The 23,048-nt window shown below is 45.7% G+C and overlaps 1 protein-coding gene across 1 annotated transcript in view; it reads right to left on the bottom strand.

The window, feature by feature from the left end:
* The window catches only part of TTC9 (tetratricopeptide repeat domain 9), a 32,357-nt gene extending 9,426 nt beyond the window's left edge, over positions 1-22,931 (bottom strand). Inside the window, exon 1 of the mRNA XM_014830163.3 lies at positions 22,329-22,931. Coding sequence (XP_014685649.2) covers positions 22,329-22,737 — 409 coding nt within the window. The 5' untranslated portion in view covers positions 22,738-22,931. The remainder of the gene's footprint in view (positions 1-22,328) is intronic.
* Between the last annotated feature and the right edge of the window lie 117 nt (positions 22,932-23,048).

The raw sequence follows: 23,048 nt of genomic DNA, 5'->3' as shown, positions 1-23,048 counted from the left end.
CAACCTCAGCACTGTAAACATTTTATGCTGGATAACTGTTAGTTGTGGGGGATGTCCTGTACATGGTAGGATGTTTAGCAATATCCCTAGCTTCTACCCCCGAGGTGCCAGTTGCAACAAGCAAAAAAATGTCTCCAGGTATTGCCAAATGTCTCCTGGGGTTAAAATCACCCATTTGAGAACTACTGATCTAGGTGGAAAGGAGAAAAAGCTTTCTAGGCAGAGCTGAGAGAGAGAGAAGAAGAGAGAGAGAGAGGATGGCTTTTTCGAGGTGCTCTCAGAAGCCATGTCTGGCTGGAGCAGAGAGACTGAAGGGGAGGGACGGAATAAAGCTGGAAAAACAAGATGAAACCAGAACACCCAGACCCTCTGATCCAAGGTGAGGATCTAGGACTTTATTCTTAGGGCAAGAGAAGATTTGGATGATGAAATGATGGTGACTAGTTTGACTCAAGTGGAGGAAGAAAGGCAGGAGGAAGGGATTAATTTAAGTGGCATCCGACAGATAGAACCGATTGGCATTAGGGAACTCCTGAATGTTACATTCATGTGACTAGAACCCTTCATCCAGGAGATCTTAGACTGTCATTCTGGATTCACTGATGACCCAGGAGTGTTTTTCCACATTGTTGTAACCTGGTCTCTATTTGAATTAAGGTTTATAATACAATAGTCTCTGTGCTCTGCTACACAGCATGGATCAATATTTTACAGCACTGGGCTGGGAATCAGAAGAGCTGGATTCTAGTCCCACCTTTGCGACTAATGCTAAGATTACGAAAATCATTTTCCCTTTCTGGGCCTCAGTTTCCTATCCGTAACACACGGGGCCTGCACTTCGCTGAATAATCTCTACCATTATTTCATTCTAACAGCCTAGGAACACAGCTGTCCGCCACTTAATAGAAGGGTGAAATTGTTTCACTGGCTCTTCTTCAAAAGGAATTCTGTTCTCCCTATTCCTATCATGAGGCATCTTCTGTTGGGGATGACAATCAGAACTGGTGGGGAGGTGATCAAAAGGGCTTCTGTAAGACAACTCTCCCGCAATGTGCAGATTTTTTTGCGTGGAGATTGGATTGTGTTCTGACGTGGTCTTCCCAAGCCAAGGCTCTGGGCCAGGATCTTCCCTGAAGGGAGTAAGCACTGCCACTGTCAGTCAGTCTCAGGAGAGGAGGCTGTGGATTTGGGGAGAGGCAGGATACAGGCCAGACGGAGGGAGTCTGTTCTTGTCTGTGGCCTTGACTCTGCGTATACATTTGGATTCAAAAATTGAGTCATTCAGGGCCGGCCCTGTGGCCGAGTGGTTAAGATCGTGCACTCTGCTTTGGGGGCCCAGCGTTCATGGATTCAGATCCTGGGCACGGACCTATGCACCGCTCATCAAGCCATGCTGTGGCAGCATCCCACATAGAGGAACTAGAATGACCTACAAGTAGGATATACAACTATGTACTGAGGCTTTAGGGAGAGAAAGAAAGAAAAAAATAAGAGGAAGATTGGTAACAGATGTTAGTTCAGGGCCAATCTTCCTTACACACACACACATACAAAATGGGGAAACAGCGCTAAAAAAAAAAAAAAAAGATGGAGTCATTCAGTGGCAGAAGGGGTGCAGGGTGGGAAGACACATCCACAATCGACACAGGAAGATGGGCCTGGGCTCCCAAACACCAAATCTAGAAATCCTTTCAAAACAAATGTTATTAACTTTCTGGTCTCTGGGTCTTCTGAAAAGTCTGAATAAATGCTGCAGCATGGAATCCAACCTGTTGAGAACTGAGACAAGCTTCCATTCAAGCTTGGGAAGAAGTGCTAGAAGAGAAACAGCCTGCCCTTAGCCTCGTATGGTGACAGCAATGGTGGCCAGTGCAACTTATGAGAGAAAGGTAAATTAGGGGGACAAAAATTGGGGCTGTAAATCTTCAACCAACCTTCCCATGTGGAGACTCCTCTTCCACTGCCAACCTTGAGAGGTTAGGGCACGATTTTCTGAAAAGAGCTGGCAGGCTTTTTTAGCTCCACAAAGGAGCCTGTAGCAGGAGAAAGTTAGAGAAGTGGCAACCTAAAGAACCCTACTGCACACCCATGCATGCAGACAGAGGAAATCATACGATGTTGCCCAAACCAACCACACTGAGACCTCAGGCTAAACCATGCCAGATTCTCCTGGCTCTGGCACCTCTTTTGTTTTGTTTTTCCTGGTGCATGCAGGGCATAGTGACTGTCTGGGCAGAGTGCCACTCATTGGCATGAGATGAAGGGAAATGGGATGAGAGGAGGAAGAGCAAGTTCATGTAGCCCTTGGTTTTCTTCTTACAGCTGGTTCACTATAGTTTGCCTTTGCCTGTTGGACAGAAGGGAAGCATGGGCTGGATGGGAGGGAAGGAAAGACCCACCTGGGGCCAGGAGTGAGGAGAAGGAACCCAGTCTATGAGACCGCCTCACTTTTCTGGGTTGAATTGTGTCTCTCAAAAAGGTATGTTGGAGTCCTAATCCTCAACACCTCAGAATATTTGGAAAGAGGGTCTTTACAGGGATACTCAAATCAAAATGAGGTTATTAGGATGAACCCATATGTACTATGGCTGGTGTACTTATAAAACGGAGAAACTGGGACACAGAGACAAACCCCCACACAGGAAAGATGATGCGAATAGACATAGGATGAAGATGGCCATCCACAAGCCAAGGGACGCCTGAGGCTGCCAGAAGGTAGGAAAGAAGCCAGGAATAGCTTCTACCTCACAGCCCTCAGACGGAACCAACCGTGTCAACACCTTAATCTCGGACTCCTAGCCTTCAGAAATGGGAGACAATAAATTTCTGTTATTTTAAGCCACTCAATTTCTGGTACTTCGTTATGGCAACCCTAGGGAACTAATCCACCTTGCTGGTCATTCCTTTGGGAGGCGGGCCCAGGAAATGGCTACTACCTCAACGGGGGAAATTTTCCCCGAAGCTAATCAAATTTATTTGATTGGTTTTCAAATTTATTTCAAAGGGCAAAGGCATAGTAGTAAAGCGGAAGGAGCTTGGATGTGGGCAGAGGTGACATTCAGAATATTGAACAACCGCTACGGGTCCTAACCAAGCTGAATAGGCACATAGTATAGTGCCAGTTCTGGGGTGTTCTGGCTGCACATCAATGCTGGACCTGGAGATACAGTCTTGGGCTGGCATCCAAGCCCTGCCACCTACTAGCCCAGGCCCTTGGGCATGTTACTTAATCTCCCTGGGTCTCCTTCTTCTCATGTGTTAAATGAAGATAATGATACCTATTTTGTGGGAACTTTTGTGATGAGAAAATGAGATAATTAATGTATGTGACATGCCTCACACAGTGCTAGGCACAGAAGCTGATTCTCATAAATGCCAGTTCTTTATGAAGCCATTTGTCAAATATGGTTTCCCCAGCAATGTGCACATTCATTAGAAAAAATTTCCATTTTGAGTCCTACACACAACATATGATACACACTCGAAGCTACAGCTTAGTTTAAAGTAAATTTTTCAGAATGGTCAGATACATTTTGGAGGGTGATTTTAGAGGGTGTTTCTACGGCAGAGCAATGGGAATGTAGCGTGTGCAGTGAAATGACGATAAGTTTGACTTATGAGGCTCCGTATCCAGGACTGCAATGACCCACTAGTTTCACCTTTCCATCAAAGTGCTGATTTTCTCTTCCGTGTACACAAATGCTTGCATTCAGAGTTCTGAAAACAACTCTTTTCTTTTGATTTCTCATTTTTGTTTCATGGTCTAGGATGTACATAAACTCACACTGGCCCCAAACGTTTCCCAAATCTAGGTTTGATGCTTGGTTTTACTGACCAGCTTTCCTTTCAAAAGTGTGTTTTCCCTGTTGGAGGTGGGTGGGTAGATGCAGAGAACATTACAAAAGCAGCTTTGCAGCAAGAAAAGAGGGCAAGAGGGAAAGAATGGGGTGGGGTTCCAGGCCTGTTTTCTTCTCACTTACAGATTAGACGGGCTCTGAGTCAACAGTTGGTCCTACCTGCCCTCACCCCCACCACACACACACACCCCTGCTACCTGTCTCAGCTCCTTCCTCCCCCACGAATGGATTCCAGTCAGTATCTGGCTGACAGTTTTATGGATGGGGTTGGGGATGGACCCAAAGTCACTGGGCTCCTCTAGAGTCCTAATAATTCAGGAAAGCGAGGAGTTCTAAAAGCCAGCTGTGGCAGGAAAATTAATGGGCCTGGCTCTTGACTCTACAGGGCATGAGAGAGCCTATGAGGGAAGAGGGAAGTATTTTTAGCAGAGAAATGGCTGGCTACTTTCAGTGTCTCTGAGCTAGTTGATTTAAGGCAGTGTCCCCAGCACTGGTACTCACTCAGGTGTCCTTGGATTAAAACACCTCACCTCTGAGGGTCTCAGTGTTGAAGTGGGTAAAAATGAAGGTAATTATGGTTGCTGTCGACCTTTTCCTTGAAGACTCGTTGGCAGGATGAAGAAAGTCAGTGTTTCCCAAGCGCCAGACCCTGACGTCTGGCAAGAAACCCACAGACAAATGTTTCTCATTAAATCATCCGTGGAAACTTATTTAACATGGAGATTCTCAGACCCCATGCCCAGCGACGCAGACTCCAAAGAGCTAGAGTGGAGCCCAGTAATCTGCATTTTTAATAAGTCCCCAGTGGGCGCCTGCAGGTGGGCCTCCTCACCTCCTTTCTAGCATTTTAGAATTTGTTTCTTAAGGACCATCCAGTTGGTTAAACCGTGAGAGCCCAGGACAGATAAGGGGAGCTCCAGGATTACACACAAGGGCAAAGAGGTCCCAGATGGCCAAATCCTAGAGCTGGAAATTTGCACCATAGGCAAACAATTATCTCAGACAGACAGTCAACTTGTGACATTTTGGGCTTTTCTCTTCTTAGTGATTAGATACTTCTCGCTGGAGAACAGGAGCCCAGGCCAGGGAAACGGGGAAACAGGGCAGAAGGGCCGAGATGCTCCACAATGAGTCATGAGTCAGGAGAATCAAGTCCTGTGCCAGTCGGCAGTATTCATCCATCCTCCCAGAAGGGTAACAAGAGTAAGAGCAGGTAACTTTTATTAAACATGAATGGGCCAGACACTGTTCTAAGCATTAGCTGATTTAATCTTGACAACAGCGGCTGGCCCGGTGGCGCAGTGGTTAAGTTCTCACGTTCCGCATCTCAGCAGCCTGGGGTTCGCCCGTTTGGATCCCGGGTGTGGACATGGAACCGCTTGGCATGCCGTGCTGTGGTAGGCGTCCCACATACAAAGTAGAGGAAGATGGGCACAGATGTTAGCTCAGGGCCAGGCTTCCTCAGCAAAAAGAGGAGGACTGCCAGCAGATGTTAGCTCAGGGCTAATCTTCCTCAAAAAACAGAGTAAATCTTGAAAACAACCTATGGGGTAGGTTCTAGTATTTTGCCCATTTTCCAGATGGGGAAACTGAGGCCAGAAGTTCAGTCACTTGCCCAAAATTAGTAAGTGTCAGGGACAGGATTTGAACCTAAGCCATTTGGCACCTGAGACTGTGCTCTTAAGCATCACACACACGCTGCCCTCCTAGGTTGCTCAACTGCCTATAATGAATTTTAACGCCATGCCCTCATTAGACAGATTTGAGGCATGAGTTCTGCTTCTTGTGAGGAGTAAGGGTGAGATGGTGCCAAACTGTGCTCACTTTATATATTTCTCATCTAGTAGCTTCCAATATAACTCTCCAAGACCCTCAACTCCACTTGTTTCTCTACATTCAAAAAGAAAAGCAAACAAACAAAACCAAATGCAATTTCTATCAAGGCTTTTTCTGTTTTTCTAAGTTCTAAAACCAGCAACATCTTCAGTTCCATTGAGAGTCTGCCGTTATCCTAGTAGGGCTGACATGACACGTCTCTGGTTTCTTCCTGAAACAACTCCTACCTTAGCTGGTGCTTGAAAAACTAATCCCCACAATATTACTTTTTAATTGAAATTTTTATTGAGATAATTGTAGATTCACATACAGTTGTAAGAAATAATAGAGAGAGATCCCCTGTAGGCTTTAACCCAGTTTTCCCCCAATGGTAACATCCTGTAAAACTATAGTGCAATATATTCACTATAACATTGACAGTGATACAATCCACAGATCTCATTCAGATTTTCTTAGCTTAACTTGTACTCATTTGTGTGTGCGTGTGTGTGTACGTGTGTGTGTTTACCTATATAATTTTATCACCTATGTGAGTTCCTATATCTACCTCTAAAGTTAATTTATGGAACAGTCCATCACCATGAGGATCCCTTCTGCCCTTTTATAACTACAACCATGTCCTTCCCATATCCTCACCTCCTCTTTAACCCCTGACATCAAATCTGTTCTCCATTTCTAAAATTTTGTCATTTCAAAGTGTTATCCAGATGGAATCACACAGTATGAAGTCTTTCAGATTTGGCTTTTTTTCACTCAGCACAATCTCCTTAAGATGCATCCAAGTTGTTGCATGTATCAACAGTTAATTCCTTTTTCTTGTTAAGTAGTACTCCATGGCATGATGTACTGTATGTAGTTTGACCATTCATCTGTTGAAGGACATCTGGGTTGTTTCCAGTTTTTGTTATTATGAATTACACTGCTATGAGCAGTCATGGACAGCTTTCATTTCTCTAGGACAAATGCCCAAGGGTGCAATTCCTGGGTCATGAGGAAAAGCCTTCAGTCTCTCACCATTTAGTATGATTTCAGCTTTGGTTTCTTTGCAGATGCTCTCTATCAAGACAGGTAATTCCCCTCTATTTCTAACTTGCTGAGAACTTATTATTCTTCTGAAATACCTGTGAATTATAGCACACCCTTGCCTAATGGTAATGCTTTCACAGAACATGTTGGCTAGTCTTTTTCTAACGAGGTCAGATCTACAGGTATGGTCCTCAAGTGGACCCTGTAGTTTTCCCAAGAATAAAATTATTTTCACAGCCACATACGTAGATCCTGCCCATCTTTGCAGTTATTTATGAAACATGTCTTCTTTGCCCTTTCAGACAAGCATCTACAGGGCATCTTTAAATCCCCACAGACCAAAACCACATCACAGTGGTTTGCACATATTGTACACTCAATAAGTAGCAATACCTAATATTTGTATAGTGTTTTACAAATCACCTCACCTTGACAGTGACTCTGGGGAATAGGTGTTATTGGTCCTCCTTCTAGTAGCTAAGGTTTAAGGAAGTTAAGTCACTTGCTAAGGCCATCTGACTTGTAGGGAAAGAGCCAGGGTTGTCTAAGCCCAAGTCCCATGTTGGTTCTACTCCAGCAGAGCTGGTGGTAAAGAGTGGAAACCTGGACTGGCTGATCTCTAAAGGTCTTTTCCAAGTCTAAGGCACTGAGAAGCTATGACAAAAGAAGGATGGCTGACTCAGGGAGTTAGCATCCCACAAGTGACAGTATCTTTGGTCACACTGTACTTGCCCTGCGTGGGGTCCAGATAAAGAGTTCTCCCACTACTGCAGCTGCTGCTTCAACTACCAGGAATCGCTGGGCTTTATCTAGCGGACTAACTCTGATTCCATTCACATTAATTTCTGACCTTCTATGTTTCCAATCTAGCACATTCTTGCACTTGACTCAAACAAATATTGGCGAATGTTTCTTTTGTCTTGTTTTAACAATAATATCTTTACAGATCTCTTTTTTTCAGCATTACCAAGCTGCTCTTTGTTTTCCCACCCTTTGAATTCTTCACCTGGATGCCCCCAGCGTTCAAGGGCTGCTTGATTGAGGGCTGCTGCATCCCTCTCACCATCACCAAACAATCCTGGGCAGAGGCTCTTAGTAAACTTAATCAGTAAAGATTCATTCATCATGGCCTGTGCCTGAGGCTTCATAAGGAAAATGGAGAGCATTCAAAAGATATTGATATCTTCAAGGAGTTTATATTCTTCTTATTTACCCTTTGTTGGCCAGTACTTAGCTGTCATAGTGGCAGGTAAAAGAGCTAAGGTGAAAAACCAGTCTAAAAATCTTACACACGGAGGGCTTAAGTTGACAGTCCTTTAAGGGATATCAGAATCTGCTCAAGGGAGTTGCAGGGACAAAGGCTGAGGTCAGTTTAGCCTTGTGGTGCCTGTCACATGCCACCGTTCATGAGGGAAGGCAGAGACCTAGGTGCTATGGCAGCATACTTACAAGTTATCCCATCCATGGCTCCTAACACTCACTCTTGACCTCATTGTGTACACACAGAGAAGGGAGTAGTAGGAAGAAGGTAGGACAGGATTGTTGTTCATTGGAGTCTTCATTAACATCCCTTGTCTTGGGTTGGAAGTGGACTCTGGAATGGCCAGCAGGGCCATTTGGAATGTAACGAGTATATACCCTGAAATATTCAGAAGAAACCCATTATCTCCTATTATCTTTACTTTATTGGCTCTGGCCAAGGACACATGTCATTCCCATTGGCAGGATTCCTGAGCCAGGGTTGGGGAAAATCTCAGAAGCCAAAATTCCATGCTGTTCTCCTTTTGGACTTTAAAGAACATCTCTCCTATTCTGGTCACCTCTCCCACCATCCCTCCATGACCCCAGCAACGTCTCTCCTGTTCCTGTTGCCTCTCTACCATCCTTCCATGACACCAGTGCAAATATCACGTCACCAGATATGTTTGGGGATAAGTTAGTTAACAGGCACACGTGTAGCAGAAAGAGCACTCCCATGGCCTCTCTGTGGCAGCACAGTGTGTAGCAGCAAAGTGCTGGAAATAACCTAAATATCCATCAGTAGGAGACTGGTTAAATAATAACGGGACATTGGTACAATGGAGCATGACATAGACATTAAAATCAGGCTGTAGAAAAATATGTAATGACACTGAAAAATGTTTTCAGTGGAAAATACTGGTGGAAAAAACGAAGGTTGTAAAAGTTTGTAAAGTACAACCTGAATCTTGTGAAAAATAAATGTGTGTGTGTATATCAGTGTGAAGAATTTGTAATAGCAGGCATCAGATTTCCTCTTATGGAAGAAATTATCTTTTTCTGTTTTAGAATACCCTTATCAACTGCCTCCGTGGGGAAGGTGAAGATTTGAGATCAGCTGGAGGCAAATTAGGTGGATGAAAAGATGGCCAGACTGCTCTGCACATGAAATGGCAGGAATTTGAGGGTGGGAGAACCGAAGAAGGGGAGAAAGGCTGGAGGTGAAAAAAAGAACCTGAGAAGCATGGTAGGTAGTTGGAACCTGCCAAAACAGGTAAGTGGACGATAAGGAATTCCTGGTAGTCTGATGGCCAAATGAGCTTTAGGAAAAAGAATTTCCAATAGTCAATTTTTGGGATGTAAACTCCTTCTGTATCCCGTAACTTTCAGTAAAATCTGGTATGACATAAAGCCTGATGCGGTGGTGCTGTGGGATATGAAAGGGAAGACGCAACGAGGGGAAGTAGACGCCCTGGCTGACACCAGGTAGAGTGAGCAGCACCCTGTGGGGGCAGAGGGGAAGAAAGGAGACCAGGGGTCCACAGCACAGAGGAGACAAACTCCTTCTTTCCTAAATAAACTGGAGAAAGGTAGAACTGGAAGTGGGCCGGCTGACGTTTGTTTTACATATACATGTTTCAATACACTCAGAAGAAAGACTGGAAGAAAATAAACCCAAAGAGGAAAGAGTTGGCATCTTGGGGTGGTGGATGACAAGTGGGTTTTACTTCCTTCTTTGAATTTCCTTTATTTTCAGTATCTTCTACAACTACAATGTTTTACTTTTGTAATTAGAAAACTATTAAAAAAAATCACCTCTGCCCATTATGTCTTGAAGAAAGCAGGGGTGGAACTCGGGAGGGGAGGTGTGGAGAAGGCTTCTGAAGGGTTTCCTGAGCATGGTCATGGGCACTGCCTGTTCATGGGCACTGCCTTGGGGAGCCCTAGGTCATGAGAGGACCCTAGGCGTGATGGGGGAGGAGAGCCTGTAGGGGGATTAAAAGGAGGGCCCAAGGGACACACCTGCTGGTGCTTCCACCCTCAGAACATCTGCTCAAGCCAGGGGCTTTCTTCATCCGGCACCACGAAGGAAGCTCCATAGGCTGGCCCCAGCATGACGCGCAAGAGGGCAGGTAGTGCAGGCGTGACGCCGCCAGCCTTGCAGCCTCTCCCACAGATGGCCTCTCTCACAGAGGCCTTGCCTTCCTCCATTTCCCCTTCCCACCAGCAAGCTTTCTCAGTTGTAAAGCTCCCCAGGGAACCCAACTGATCACAGCATGTATCTTCTCTTCCTGGCAAATCCTTGTTCTCTCCTCTCAGACTTGGAACTGGTCTGACTCATGAGAGAGAGAGCCCAGGTTCTGTCATTGCCAGTTCAGTTCAAAGAAAGGGTCGGAGAATCCTGGGGCAGAGTACAGAGCGTGGCAGAGAACAGACACTGTCTGACTGAGGCTTACCTGCTTGCACAATCTCAGGCCAGAGACATGTTGGCCTAGAACCCAGCAGTTCCTGTTTCCTGGACACACCTGTATCCTGAGAAGCTGGAAGCAGGCACGGGCCCCATCACCCAAGGGCCCTTGGTTCTGCTGGAGCTCAGCTGCCCTTCAGAGGAGGCCTGAGGGGTTACTTGTTCACTCAGCCTTCCAGGCCCAGGAACGAACACAGCAGCTAGGAAACACCTATGTCAAAGGATGTTGGTTCACATCCTGCCCTGGAGCCACTTAGGGACGTGGAACTTCCCCTGACCCCTCTTTGTCCTGCTGTTTCCTCACTTGCTTCTCACATTCCCCACAGCCTCCTTTGCTGAGTCCTTTTTCCCTCCCCTCTCGCATGCTTTCCTGACTTAGTCCATCTTGGAGTAGGAGTTAGATTTACCTCTAACCTTCATTTATGAAGCATCTGTTATGTGCCAGGCACTGTGCTTCGCATGTATGCGTGTGTCATTTAATTTCAATCACCATCACAATCCTGTGCGGTGCATATTATTACTCCCATGCTGTAATGGAAACAGAAGCTCACAGAGGTTGGGACCTGTCCAAGGTGAATGAAGGAGTCAATGGGATGTCAGGATTCAAATCCAGATTCTCTTCTGCTAAGTAAAGTTCTCTCCTATTAGGCCACATTGCCCTGCAGATTTTCTGGGGTCCAGGTCTGCTGCCTGTCTGTTCCTCTGTGTTCTGTCTCTTTCTTTCCATCCTCATGGGCAGACACAGGGTTATAGCCTTCTTCCTATGTAGGTATCAGAAAGACTCCACACAAGTTCCCAATGATCCAGCGGCCTCTACAACCCAGAGGTACAGGTCCATTCAAGAAGGGAGCTCAGTTCTGACACAGCAGGAGCAATAGGCCCAGAATCACATCCCAAAATGTTCAGATCTGGCCCAGACGCTCAGGGTTCTCCAGTCTTGGGCCCAGAGTGGCAACTCTCTGAATCCCTATAACTTAGGCTGCAACTGTTCCCTGGAACTCTTGGCCCTGCCAGTCCATTTCTTAAAAAGCTTTTTTTTCTTGCCACCAGGACTTCATGGTCTAATGTAGCCAGTATTGCCAGGTCTTTGATGTTGAAGTCTGAATTTTGTAATAATTTGGGAAGATACAGAAGCAATCGGTAATATTTGGTGCCATCAACTTAGATTCGAGGGCCCAGATAATATTTTATATAGGCTTCCAGTCCATCCCCTGGGTTCTCTCAGAGACAGTCTGTCTGACTCTACTACCCTGGGGGGCTGTGAGGTCCCTTATTTTGGTTTATGCCCAAATTTGCAAGGGTTACCTTGGAAAGCTTAGTTGAGATCTTTTAATAATTGTTTGTCAGCACATACCAGTAAAGTGGAATAAAAGAGAGCTTGTTTCCTGTTTCCTTCCTAAATCTGGCTACTCCCAGAGAGAGAGGCCAAGGCGGGATGGGACTAGAGGGCTTTCAAAATCCTAGATGGTTCAACACTTCTGAAAGGAGACTTGGAGGGCATCTGACCCAACCCCCTTTGTTTATATATGGGGAAACTGAGTCTCAGAGTGATGTGACTTGTCCAAAGTCACAGAGCAAGTTAGCAGCAGAGTCTGGACTAGAATACTGGTTCTTACTCCCCCATGCGATGGTTTTGAGAACAGAGAAGGTTTAGATTTGGGCTGTGAAAAGCCACGACAAGCATCTAGTAACGCTTTGATGAACAAGTGAGCTTCCTTCTGGGGATTTCCTAGACTCAGAGGCCACCAAGAATCTTGGACCTTGAGGTCCCATACTGCCCCTTCCTCAACACCAGGGTCACACCACTGATGTTCAGGACCAGTTTATATCACAAGTGCTGACCCAACTCTCTTCCTAACTAACTAACGTGCTCTGAGTCCAGAGGGGAGCTACACTACTGTGGGGTCCCATGCTGCCAGGATCTAGCCCTGTATGTGGATTGGAGTTGGAGGGCACTGCAGAGGGTGATGAGTCATATTATGGGATATTAAGAGAAAGTTTGGGGTTTGGGATAATTTTTGTGTTACTGGCAGACAAGGATAGACAAGGCACAGATAATATGCAGAATGGCATTAAAAATTATGTGTTTAAGGTGGGTTTTCTTCAAGAAAATAAAAAGAAGAAAGCAGAAACTACCCATAATTTCTCTACACAGATAACCCTGTCATCATTTTTTCTTAAAAAATAAAAGCAATAATGCATATAGTTAGAAAAGTCAAACATTACTGAAAGATTTAAAATAAAAAGTTACAAAAAGACATGGAGGAAACTTAAATGCATTTTACTAAGTGAAAGAACCCAATCTGAAAAGGCTACATATTGTATGATTCCAACTACATGACATTCTGGAAAAGGCAAAACTATGGAGACAGTAAGAAGATTAGTGGTTGCCAGGGGTTGGAGGTGGAGGTTAAGAGATCGACGGGCAGAGCAAAGAGGATGTTTAAGGCAGTGAAAACACTCTGTATGATAATATAATGATGGATACATGTCATTATACATTTGTCTAAACCCATAGAATATACAACACAAGAGTGAACCCGAATGTAAACTATGGGCTTTGGGTGATAATGATGTGTCAATGGGGTTCATCAATTGTCACAAATGTACCACTCTGGTGGGGGATGTTGATAATGGGGGAGGCTGTGCACCTGTAGGGCAGGGACTAGATGAGACATCTCTGTTCCTTTCCCTCAATTTTGCTGTGAACCTTAAACTGCCCTAAAAACAATAAAATCTTAATAGTTAAAAAAAAAAAAGTTAAAGTCTCTCATCCCAATTCTTCTGCCTAGTCCCTTTTTCAAGCGAAGTTAGCAGCTTCACTTGTATGATTTCAGATAATCTTCTTGAACACAAATACTGTATTAGCATATACGTTTATGCTAGTTTATATCATTTTTTACACACCGGAATCATATTAAACACTGTTCTGCATTCTGCCTTTACACGTCATAGCAGATTTTGGAGACTGGTCTATACACCAGCACACACAGAACTACCCCATTCTGTGTAATGGGCCACACAGTTGAGAAAGAATGGCATGGAGAATTTTTCTTTTAAGAGCTGGAAGGGACCTTAGAGATCTTGGAATCCAACCCTAAATTTTATAAATCTAAAAACTGTGGCCAAGAGATAAAATTTCTTGAGCCAAGTCACCCAGCATGTTAGAGACAGAACTTGCACTCCAAGTCCCTGGTCACTAAGTCACGCTTCCGCCGTGTTCTTAAAGATGGGGACACCTGAACAGAACTGGGGAAATCTTAGCCTTCCGAGAACACCCCTTGTATTCTCCTCATCAGATGCTTGCTTTTTTGTGGACTATGAAGCAACCTGCATTTGGGAAACCATTTTAGTGTGTGTGTCTGAAACAATGTGGGAGAGTCAGTGTCAATAAGATATTTAATACAGAAACCAGGCATCAAGAGAGTTTTCCTAGTAGACACTATCCAATTATCCCTATTATCCTAAAATTGTAAGAATTAGAGATGAGAATTTCCTTCATTGGGCAAGTCTCACTTCTTATTCCTCCTCTTTTTTTGTTTTTCTCCTACATATTCCTTCCACTTAAAATGATAATTTACACTTCTAATACTTTGTAGCTTATAAAGTCCATTCACATAATCTTCTTTTTCCTTGCCCTCACCCTGTGAGTCAGGTTGGCATGATTATACCCACTTACTAAGGGAGGAAACTCAAGGTTAGAGATCTTGTGACCAGATTAAGTTCACATATGTAGTGAATGTGCCACCAGCTGTCATGTGAGTCTTCCTCAGTCAGTGTTCCACTGGACACAGGGCCAGTCGGTCTATTTAGTGCTGAGTTTGGGTTTTTTTGTTTTTGTTTCATGGGAGATGAGGTTTTGGCCCATGAAAACAAGAAGTTAGTATCAGTCAGTCATAAAAACACAAACTAAAAAATAAATATTAATTCCCAGGATGTTAGAAGAGCAAATGTTCCATGCCACACAGAAAAATACTGTGTCCAACCTCATTTGGCACTTAAATTGAAACACATTTTTAAATGATGGTATCATTGCTCTCATGACATTAAAATTGGCCAGGTCTAGAGTAATGCATTTGGTCAACTCCAGATGTTCTTCTGGTGGATCACACTGTATCCACAAAGGGTTATGGAAACAGTAATGGCTGAAGTGAACTCCTGCTTTTAACACTTGCACTTAAATTTCTCAAGACCTCTTAACTGGAATTCACACAGTCTGGAGCAAGAGGGGTAGAAAAGAGGAGGAGGTACAGGTGGGGCTTCTGCAGTCTCCAGGCTCATTAGAAATTATGACTCACTAGCTCCTCATTCCTCTCTGTCCATACAAATTCAGGTCACCTTCCTAATGAGAAAAGACCTAGGGAAACTATGACCTGGTTATAGAATGCAGGATACTTTTCCCTTACTCACCAAGGATGGGCATGGAATGAGAACCTATTCATACGAGGCACAATCACAGTAAAAGGATGTTTACCCTACAGAAGACAAGACTGAAGGGTGGGCAAGCGAGTTGTCCTAAAAATGTCAAGGTTTGTCCTTGTTACAGTGGTGAGACGTATTCTATGCTGCTCCAAAGGACAGACAGAATATGGAGGGATCAATAGAAATTTCAGGGAGGCAAGTTTTAGTACTTAAGGAAGAAACTCCTGAAGATGGAGGCTGTGGGGTGAATGGTTGGGACTATAGGTGTGGGAATTACGGACTTAGATGAGAAATCCCAGTTTGCCACATACTACCATGTGACCATGGGCAAGTGACTTAACTGTTCCAAGCTTGAGTTTTCTGTCTCACCAAGTTATACAGATTAAATGAAATTATATATGTGTGTGTGTGTGTGCATATATATACACACGCATATACATACATGTAAGTTCATTAAAGGCAGTGACCTTGTCCTTCATGTCTACTTCCATATACCAGCCCCCAATCCCACGGTCTAGCACATATTAAGTGCTCAATTAATATTAATGGAATGATTGAATTTATTGGATCCTTAATATGAGACAGATGCTGGGATAATCATTTTCATTCCTTTCAAACACATTCATGGAACATCTACGGGCTGCCAGGAACTGGGCTCATCATGGTATTTTTTACCACCAATACTGTCATTATTATTATTGTAGTTATTGTTTTGTGGGGGTGGTTCTTAAATGGGTCACTTTAGGCGGTGGTGAGTATCCCTATTGTTGGAAGTACCTAAGGTCGTGCTGGATGACAAGCTGGTAATGTTCACAAGGAAATTCATGCACCTGTGTAAGGTTTGGGGTCATATCCAAATCCGAAATCATAATTCTGATTTTACACAACTCTCATGCTAGCTAGTTAGCACCACTTCTCACTTTTGTTCTTTATACACAGAAACATTGTGGAAGGGAAACATTTGTCCCATGAACTTCCTCCATGAAAACTTGTCTGTCATTTGAGTGCCCTTTTAAAGTCCTTTTGGTAGAAAGGGAAGGGAAGCTCCACTAGGATGCATTTCAACCCAGGATTCTTCTAGCTCAAGTCAACCTCCCTTGGCACTGAACATCCTGCTTCCTTTTCAAAAATATTTGGGAACTGTTGGTTTTGGGTCCTACTAGACATAGTATCATATCATTGCTGATATGAAAATTTGTGTGTATGTATAAAAGAAAGATAACGAGCTTTACACTGCTAATGAATGATTTCAAGGCCATCTGAATACCACCAGGAAGGCTAAACTCCTTGAATCTTCTGTAGCATTATCTTTGGCTTATTTTTTATGTTTGGTACCATTGTCTGAGCTAGAGGTTGCTGCTATGTGGTTGGAACTGGACTAATCAGCTCAGAGAAAATGGAAAATTCTGTTCCCAACATGGACACCTGACTTCTCAATGCCAAATAGTGGGGAATTAGGAAATTGCTGGTTCCTTGGTTGAAACCAATAGGTTTTCATCCCGTTGTTGGATTAGGCAGAGCCTGGTGGTAAATGGGAACAGCTGGAAGGAGAGATTGTCCCATCAGAAGGTCACTCACAACCTGTGAAGCTCTGGGAACATCTTCTGGCTGCTCCACATCTTGGCCTTTCTGTCTGCACCGCAGCTGAGTCCCCTTGCCTTGGATGGGGTACTCCCATGTATTTTGGCTGTAGGGACTCTGACTTCAAGATGTCCTAAAGAGTTTCTGGCTAAGAGTCATCCAACTCATTTCCCTTGGAGGTAAACTAAGGAGCTTCAGAATCCACTTTAGAAACTCAGCCTGAGTCTACATTCCGAATGTTCTTTCCTTGAAAGCATTCTACAAATTTCAATTCTCACAACCTTTCTTGAAGATGATAGAAGCCACATTTACAGGCTTAAGATTTATTGGCCAACGTGCCGTCCAAGGAGCAGCCTCAGACCAACAATGGCTTGACTAGTCAAGCTCTCCCCTACAGATGGCAGGATCTTGGCTGAGCATCCTAGCATGAAGCCCCTTCTTTCCTCTTCTTTTGCCCAATTCTTACCCCAACAACTCATCTTCTGGCTACCAGGTTGCCACTTGTCTCTAGCTCTTGACCTCCTTTTCACCACTGAGTTCTTGCATTCGTAATTCATCCATCATTATGCTTGGTCCGCTGGTTCCACATTTCTGTTGAGTACCCCTTGTCTTAGAATCTGCCTCAGAGTCTATATTTAATTTTGTCCACCTTCCACGTACCCAGCTAGTCATCTTCTAAGTGTCCGATCTAGGGTTGGCTGTCACATAGGACCTATGCTCAGAGGGCCCTGTATTTGGTTTAATGCTCTGTTGCTGCCTTAATTTTATCTTTGAAACTGTGCTTTGTAAGTCAAGTTCAACAGGACAATGGAGCATGGATATGAGCAGTGGAGATAGGCACAACCATTCTTTGCAGTCCCATTTGCATATAGCACTCATGAGGTTCCACGAACACAGAATTCCAGTGGATCCACAATGCATGAGAGTTCCTCAAGACCCAGCTTAAGCACAAGGTAAGAGTGTTAAGTCTATAACTAAGTAAGCAGACATGCTAACAGCCCCAAGAAGCCATGCTTTCCATGCAACCCAGAAACTGCTTCAACTGCGGAAAGAAAACAATAGTGTTCTAAGAAAGATGAATGACCTAAATCTTCATTATATCCTTTCTTACTTATTTACTTTCCTGTACTAGCCAAAATGCTGAAAATGATGCATGGAAGCAAAGAATAGGGTAACCTATAGTTCCTTTTCCTTTCCTTACTCATCATAAAGCCAAGCTCAGTAGAAAGTGTGCACATAAAGTATGGATATGAAGAACTGCAATAAGAAGAGTTGAGTTTGTTTTGTCAGCATTTCCACTATTCTAGTAAGACTAAACTACATATGTATGTATAAGCCACAAAATGTGAATCGTGTAATTTATATGATTTCACATACAAGTGCTCAAATATTTCCATTTAAAACTGGCATTGCACAATATACAGAGGAACAGTAAGATTCATGCTAATAATTTAAAATTTTAATTTTCTTGTAATGACATTAAATAGCAAATAAAAACACCACGTCAAGTCAAAAGAGAGAAATCATGAAAGAACGGAAAAAGCTTTATCTTTTAAGACCTTTAATGACACTCTTCCCCTGCTTTTTGAATAAGGAGCCCCATGTTTTCATTTTGCACTGGGTCCCACAAAGTACGTAGCTTGCCCTGGTCCCATGGCTTCAAGACATGTTCCCAACACTGATAAAGCTGGTTCCCATGCCAGGTGTTTTCCCAGGGTGACCTCTCTAGGCTTGTCACACCCCTGTCCTGGGGCTTCAGTTGGGATCAATTGATATTATCTGCCCCTTTGGTAAAATAAACAAAAAAATCTCCCAAACATAGCTCTAAATGAATGGGAAAATGGAGGTAAAATGACGTGGTAGGGGCTTCTCTAAAGTCCCAGGGTATGCCATGGATAGAGGCACAAGCTGACTTTCATCTAGCCTTCAGATCCAGTGCCGTGGCCTGTTGGCACCCATCTCCACTGCTGGCATTTGAGTCTCGAACATCATTTGAAAATACCAACAAAGTCATTGTGTGCCGCAACCTTTTGATCACACCCCAGCTGGGGCCACCACAACCCCACAGGAACAGATGTAGAGCAAAAGGCTCTGCCCTTCAAGAGATTCTGCTAAGAACATTCCAGTGCCCCAGGGGAGTCCTGTGTCTTGTTCAAGGTCAACAGGAGCTGCTCCACAGGCCAGTACATGCTTCCTTTGCAGCCCTGGTAAGGATTAGATTTCTACATCTCCCCAGGCAGGTCAGAATGTCTTTTCTAATCATGTCAAAGTCATTATAAATTCTGAAGGAACAGGAGGCTTCCCATTTCTTTCCTTGAATTTCTTAGAGAATAAGACATGCAGGGGCCAGTCTGGTGGCGTAGTGGTTAAGTTTGGGTGCTCTGCTTTGCCTGCCCAGGGTTTCTGGGTTTAGATCCTGGGTGCTGATCTGCACCACTCATCAAGCCATGCTGTGGCAGCATTCCACATACAAAATAGAGGAAGATTGGTACAGATGTTAGTTTGGGGCCAATCTTCCTCACCAAAAAAAAATAAAAAAAGAAAGAAAAAGAATAAGACATGCAAAATCAAGTCTTGCACAACTGGCCATATCCCTCCTAATCAGAAGGAACTCCAAGCCAGAACAGACCACAACCATGGGCACTTTGAAAATTGCCTACGCACCCTTCATGTAGTCCCCCCAGGTCATCCAAATGGATTTCCAGAAGAATATCTGTTAGCACACTGTAGCTGCCCCCTTGCTATTCTCTTGGAGCCTTCCATGCAGAGTACAAATGTCCAGTGAGCCTAGGTTTCCTCCAGAAGCCTCACAACAGCCTTTTGTTTAGTGCTGAGATGCCCTTAGCAACATAGCCTAATCCTCCAGGTACTTCTGGCCTAGTCTAAGTTCCTTCAAAATGCCAACCTCTCCCTTATGCACAGCTGGGTAGAAGGACAGATCCTTGAGAGAACAAATATCTTCAGGTTGTCCCCACCTGGAGCCAGCTGGGCTGCTCAGCTGGCACTGCAGCCCGAGGGAGGGTCAGCTGCCTTTTTGCCAGAACGAACTTGTAGTTGCTGTCTCCTTTCTTTCAGCAGGCACAAGGGGGAAAGGATATCTTATGGACCATGCTGCATTGTCCCGCTCTAACAACAATAACAGGGATCGTTTTTCCTTCCCTTTCCATCAAACGATAATTGTAAACACGTGTAAAAATTTTATGTCACCATTTAAAATCATCTTCACAAAAATATTTTAATGAAACATAAAAATGCTCTGACATAATGGTAAGTGGGAATAAAAGCGGTATACAGGAGGTCCTTAGCTTTGTAAACCGTTTACATTTATGTACAGAAAAAAGTACAGGAAGGAAATATATCACAATGGATTTTGTTAGGTGGGGGTATTAAAGGTAATTTTGTATTTTCTTCTTTAAACTTTTTGGTATTTTCTAAAGTCTGTAGTGGTTTTGCAATCCAACAATAAAGGATACCTTCCTATTAGCTAGGATTTCTGAGAAAGTAGTAGTAACGATTTTGTGCATTGTCCCAAAGGAAACTAACATCAGGCTTCTGCTACTTCTCCAAGTGACTTCTACATGGCTCCCTTCTCCCAGTTGAGTTTTCTACACAGGATACAGATTCTGGCTTGACAAGACTGCTCAGCTCACAATTACTCTTCTTTTTTTTCTTGTTTATGTGAAACTTGACAATATTTGGAAATAGCCCTATCGGAGCCTTGAATCAAGCTGCCGTATTTCTTTCTCCTGGTTACCAAGGCTGAGAGCTCCCATCAGAATTTTCCAACTGTAAGGCTCTGGAGCCCACCCGAGACTGTACTCAAGGGAGACGGAGGCCTAGAGGACAGTGACTTTGTGCACCAAGGTGTGATGACAAGACACCGATTTTGGAGTTGAACGGCTCTGGAACCTCTGGGTTTTTTCCTCTGCAAAACTGATGATCATATTTCTTTAACTGAGTTGTTTTAAAGATTAAAAAAGATAAGGTATGTAGAGTGCCTAGCACAGTGCACATAATAAATTATGAATATTAATAAGTGGTGAGCACTGGGGAAGGCAGCAGAGGGGGAAATCGGCTGTTGCTACTCTCCTTTCTCTCATCGCTGAAGTTTTCCTAAGTGTGTGTGTGTTGGGGGGTGGGGGCGGAAGTGGAGGAGCTGTCCAGATCTCAGCCCTGCCCGGAATGGACCCATCTTTGGTTTCACCATGGAAATGTAACCACTTCTGGGGTAGAAGATAGGCAGTGCTAGCCACATGCCAGCAGCCAAAAGCATGGGGTGAGGGGCAACCCTCGAATGCCCATGAATAATACTAAATAGAAGACTCCATTACCACTCTGAAGTCATCGCATCAGAGATCCAGAGTGCCTCTTCCTCCTCCCACGGCCACTCTGCCCTTTAACTATTCATCAGGCAGGAGTGAGTGTGCCAGAGACTTACGGGAAATAAAGGGAATCAAGCTGTAGCTTGCGATGGATTGAAACATCCCATCTTTGCTATAAACTAGCACTTTATCTGCTGCTGTTGTTACTGGCACTGCTATCAGCACCCCCATTTCTACAACTGCTACTACCACTATTACTAGGGGTTCTGTAAGTTTGTAAACTACAGTGTATCCAGGGCCTGGCTTTTGCCTGATTAAAGAGGACACTGGACATGGCATTATGGGAAGGCAGAGAAAGGCTGGCACTAGAACCCTCAGAGGGAACAGAGCAGAACTGCATTTAGGAACAGAGCAGAATTATGGATTTTTTTTTCATCCCCCAACTGCTTGGGCCCCAGACACAGCCACCATCCCCAGCCACACCCAGTCACTCTCCCAACCCTCCTCTGCCCCAACTGTTCATAGCTAGTTTAGGCAACTTCAAGGGTTAGGGACCAGGAATAATGGCCTTTTATTTGGTCAGAGGAGCTAGACCATGCCCAAATGCCACCAAATGGAGTGGGAGAGAAGGAGAGATTGCTTTTCAAATACACGGCCATTGCCTCTGCCATCATCTTCCACTTTCACACAGAAAAACCCTGGAAAGACCCAGACCCTTCCTTTTGTAGGGACTTTAAATTTTCCTGTGTCAAAGTTAAATTTTTAAAAATGCCTGACTTTGACCTAGATCCCCCAAGTGAACTCTGGAATGTATATCTCACCTTCTCATCCCAATAGAAGGACCCCCTTTCTCCTCACACCCTACAGCCAGCTGGTGTGAGGACCAAAGCTACCCGGAGTGAGAATGAGGCAGGCAGGAGAGGGAGAATCAAGCGCAACCGTGAACTAGCTTCCCTTTGAGAGCGCTCTCTTCACCTGGCAACCGGGGGCCCCAGCAGAGCTCGGAGAGAAGAAAGGGGCATTTTGGAATCCATTTTGCTCAAGATGCTGAAGGCATCGTGGCAAACTGCCCTTGCTACTGGGGCCAAAGGAACTTGGGGAAGGACCTTACCCATAGGGATGAGGTCACTTGGGGGGAAGGTGAGGGCGAGCTCTGGTGCCAACGATACCTGAGGAGAGCAGCCACTGGGCACGCGGTGGGTGCGGGTGGCCCACCCTGGGCGCTGCTTCCCGCATTTGGACCCAGGTCCACTGGGGAGCAGCAGCAGCCACTGCCAGGCCAGCTGGGTCCCCTTCTGTCCCTCCAGTTATTTATAGGTGAGATTTACGATGGATGCGGAGGAAGGGACACGGGATGACAACGAGTTTGGGAAGGTATAATCCTAAAGTCACACTTTTTCCAAAGCGCCCCCCTCCCCGGTTCTCCTTCCCAGAGCAGCACGGTCCCCGCGAAGGAGTATGCATCTCGGGCGCGCCGCAGAGGTCGGCTTTGAACCGGAGGGCCGGGGACTGGGGACCCGCGCGGAGCGGGAGGCGGGGAGGGCAGGGGAGGAGGGGCCGGTGCGCGGCGCAGCTCACCTGCCAGGCTGTTGTAGCAGTCGATCTCGATGGCTTCCACCGTCTTGCTCTGCTCCTCCGAGAGGCGACCAGGATTGGGGGCCCCGGCCGGGGAGGCCGCGCGCGAGTCTCGCTCCCGTTCCCCGGGGACCGGCAGCAGCCCCTTCAGCTCCAGCAACGCCCGGTGGTATTTGCCGATGGCTTCGCGGAATTTCTTGTCCTTGTAGCACTGCGCCCCTTGGCTCTTGAACTCGTGCGCGCGCCGGATGAACTCGGCGGGCTCGGCCGCCGCCCCAGCCTGGCTCCGCGCCGGGGCCCCTCCGCCGCCGCCGCCCGGGACGCACAGTGGTGGCGGCGGCCGCAGCGCCTCGCTGGCCGCGGGCGGGCTCGGGTTCCCCTTGGCCCCGGCCGCCGAGCCCTTCCTCTCCATTCGGCCGCCACCCGGCGCCCCGCGCGCGCCGAGATCCGCCCGCCGCCGCCGCGCCCTCCGGGGTTTAAAAGCGGCGGGCGCCGGCCCCGCGCCTGGCGAGCTCGGCCGCGGCCGTGACACCCCGCGGCGGTCTGCCGCCCCGCACTCCCATTCTCCTCGCCAGCTGCGGGAAGCTGTTCTCTCCTCCTCCTCGGATTGCCTTCCCCTCCTTCCCTCCCTCCCCCACCCCCGCGCCGCCCGCCCTCCTCCTCGCCCTCCTCCCCTCCCGCAACCTGCGGGCGGCGGCGACCTGGCCCTCGCGCGCTCCGGGG

This window comes from Equus asinus, chromosome 7 (assembly GCF_041296235.1).
Source record: "Equus asinus isolate D_3611 breed Donkey chromosome 7, EquAss-T2T_v2, whole genome shotgun sequence".
NCBI lineage: Eukaryota > Metazoa > Chordata > Mammalia > Perissodactyla > Equidae > Equus > Equus asinus.
This window is presented reverse-complemented; position numbering and strand designations above follow the sequence as displayed.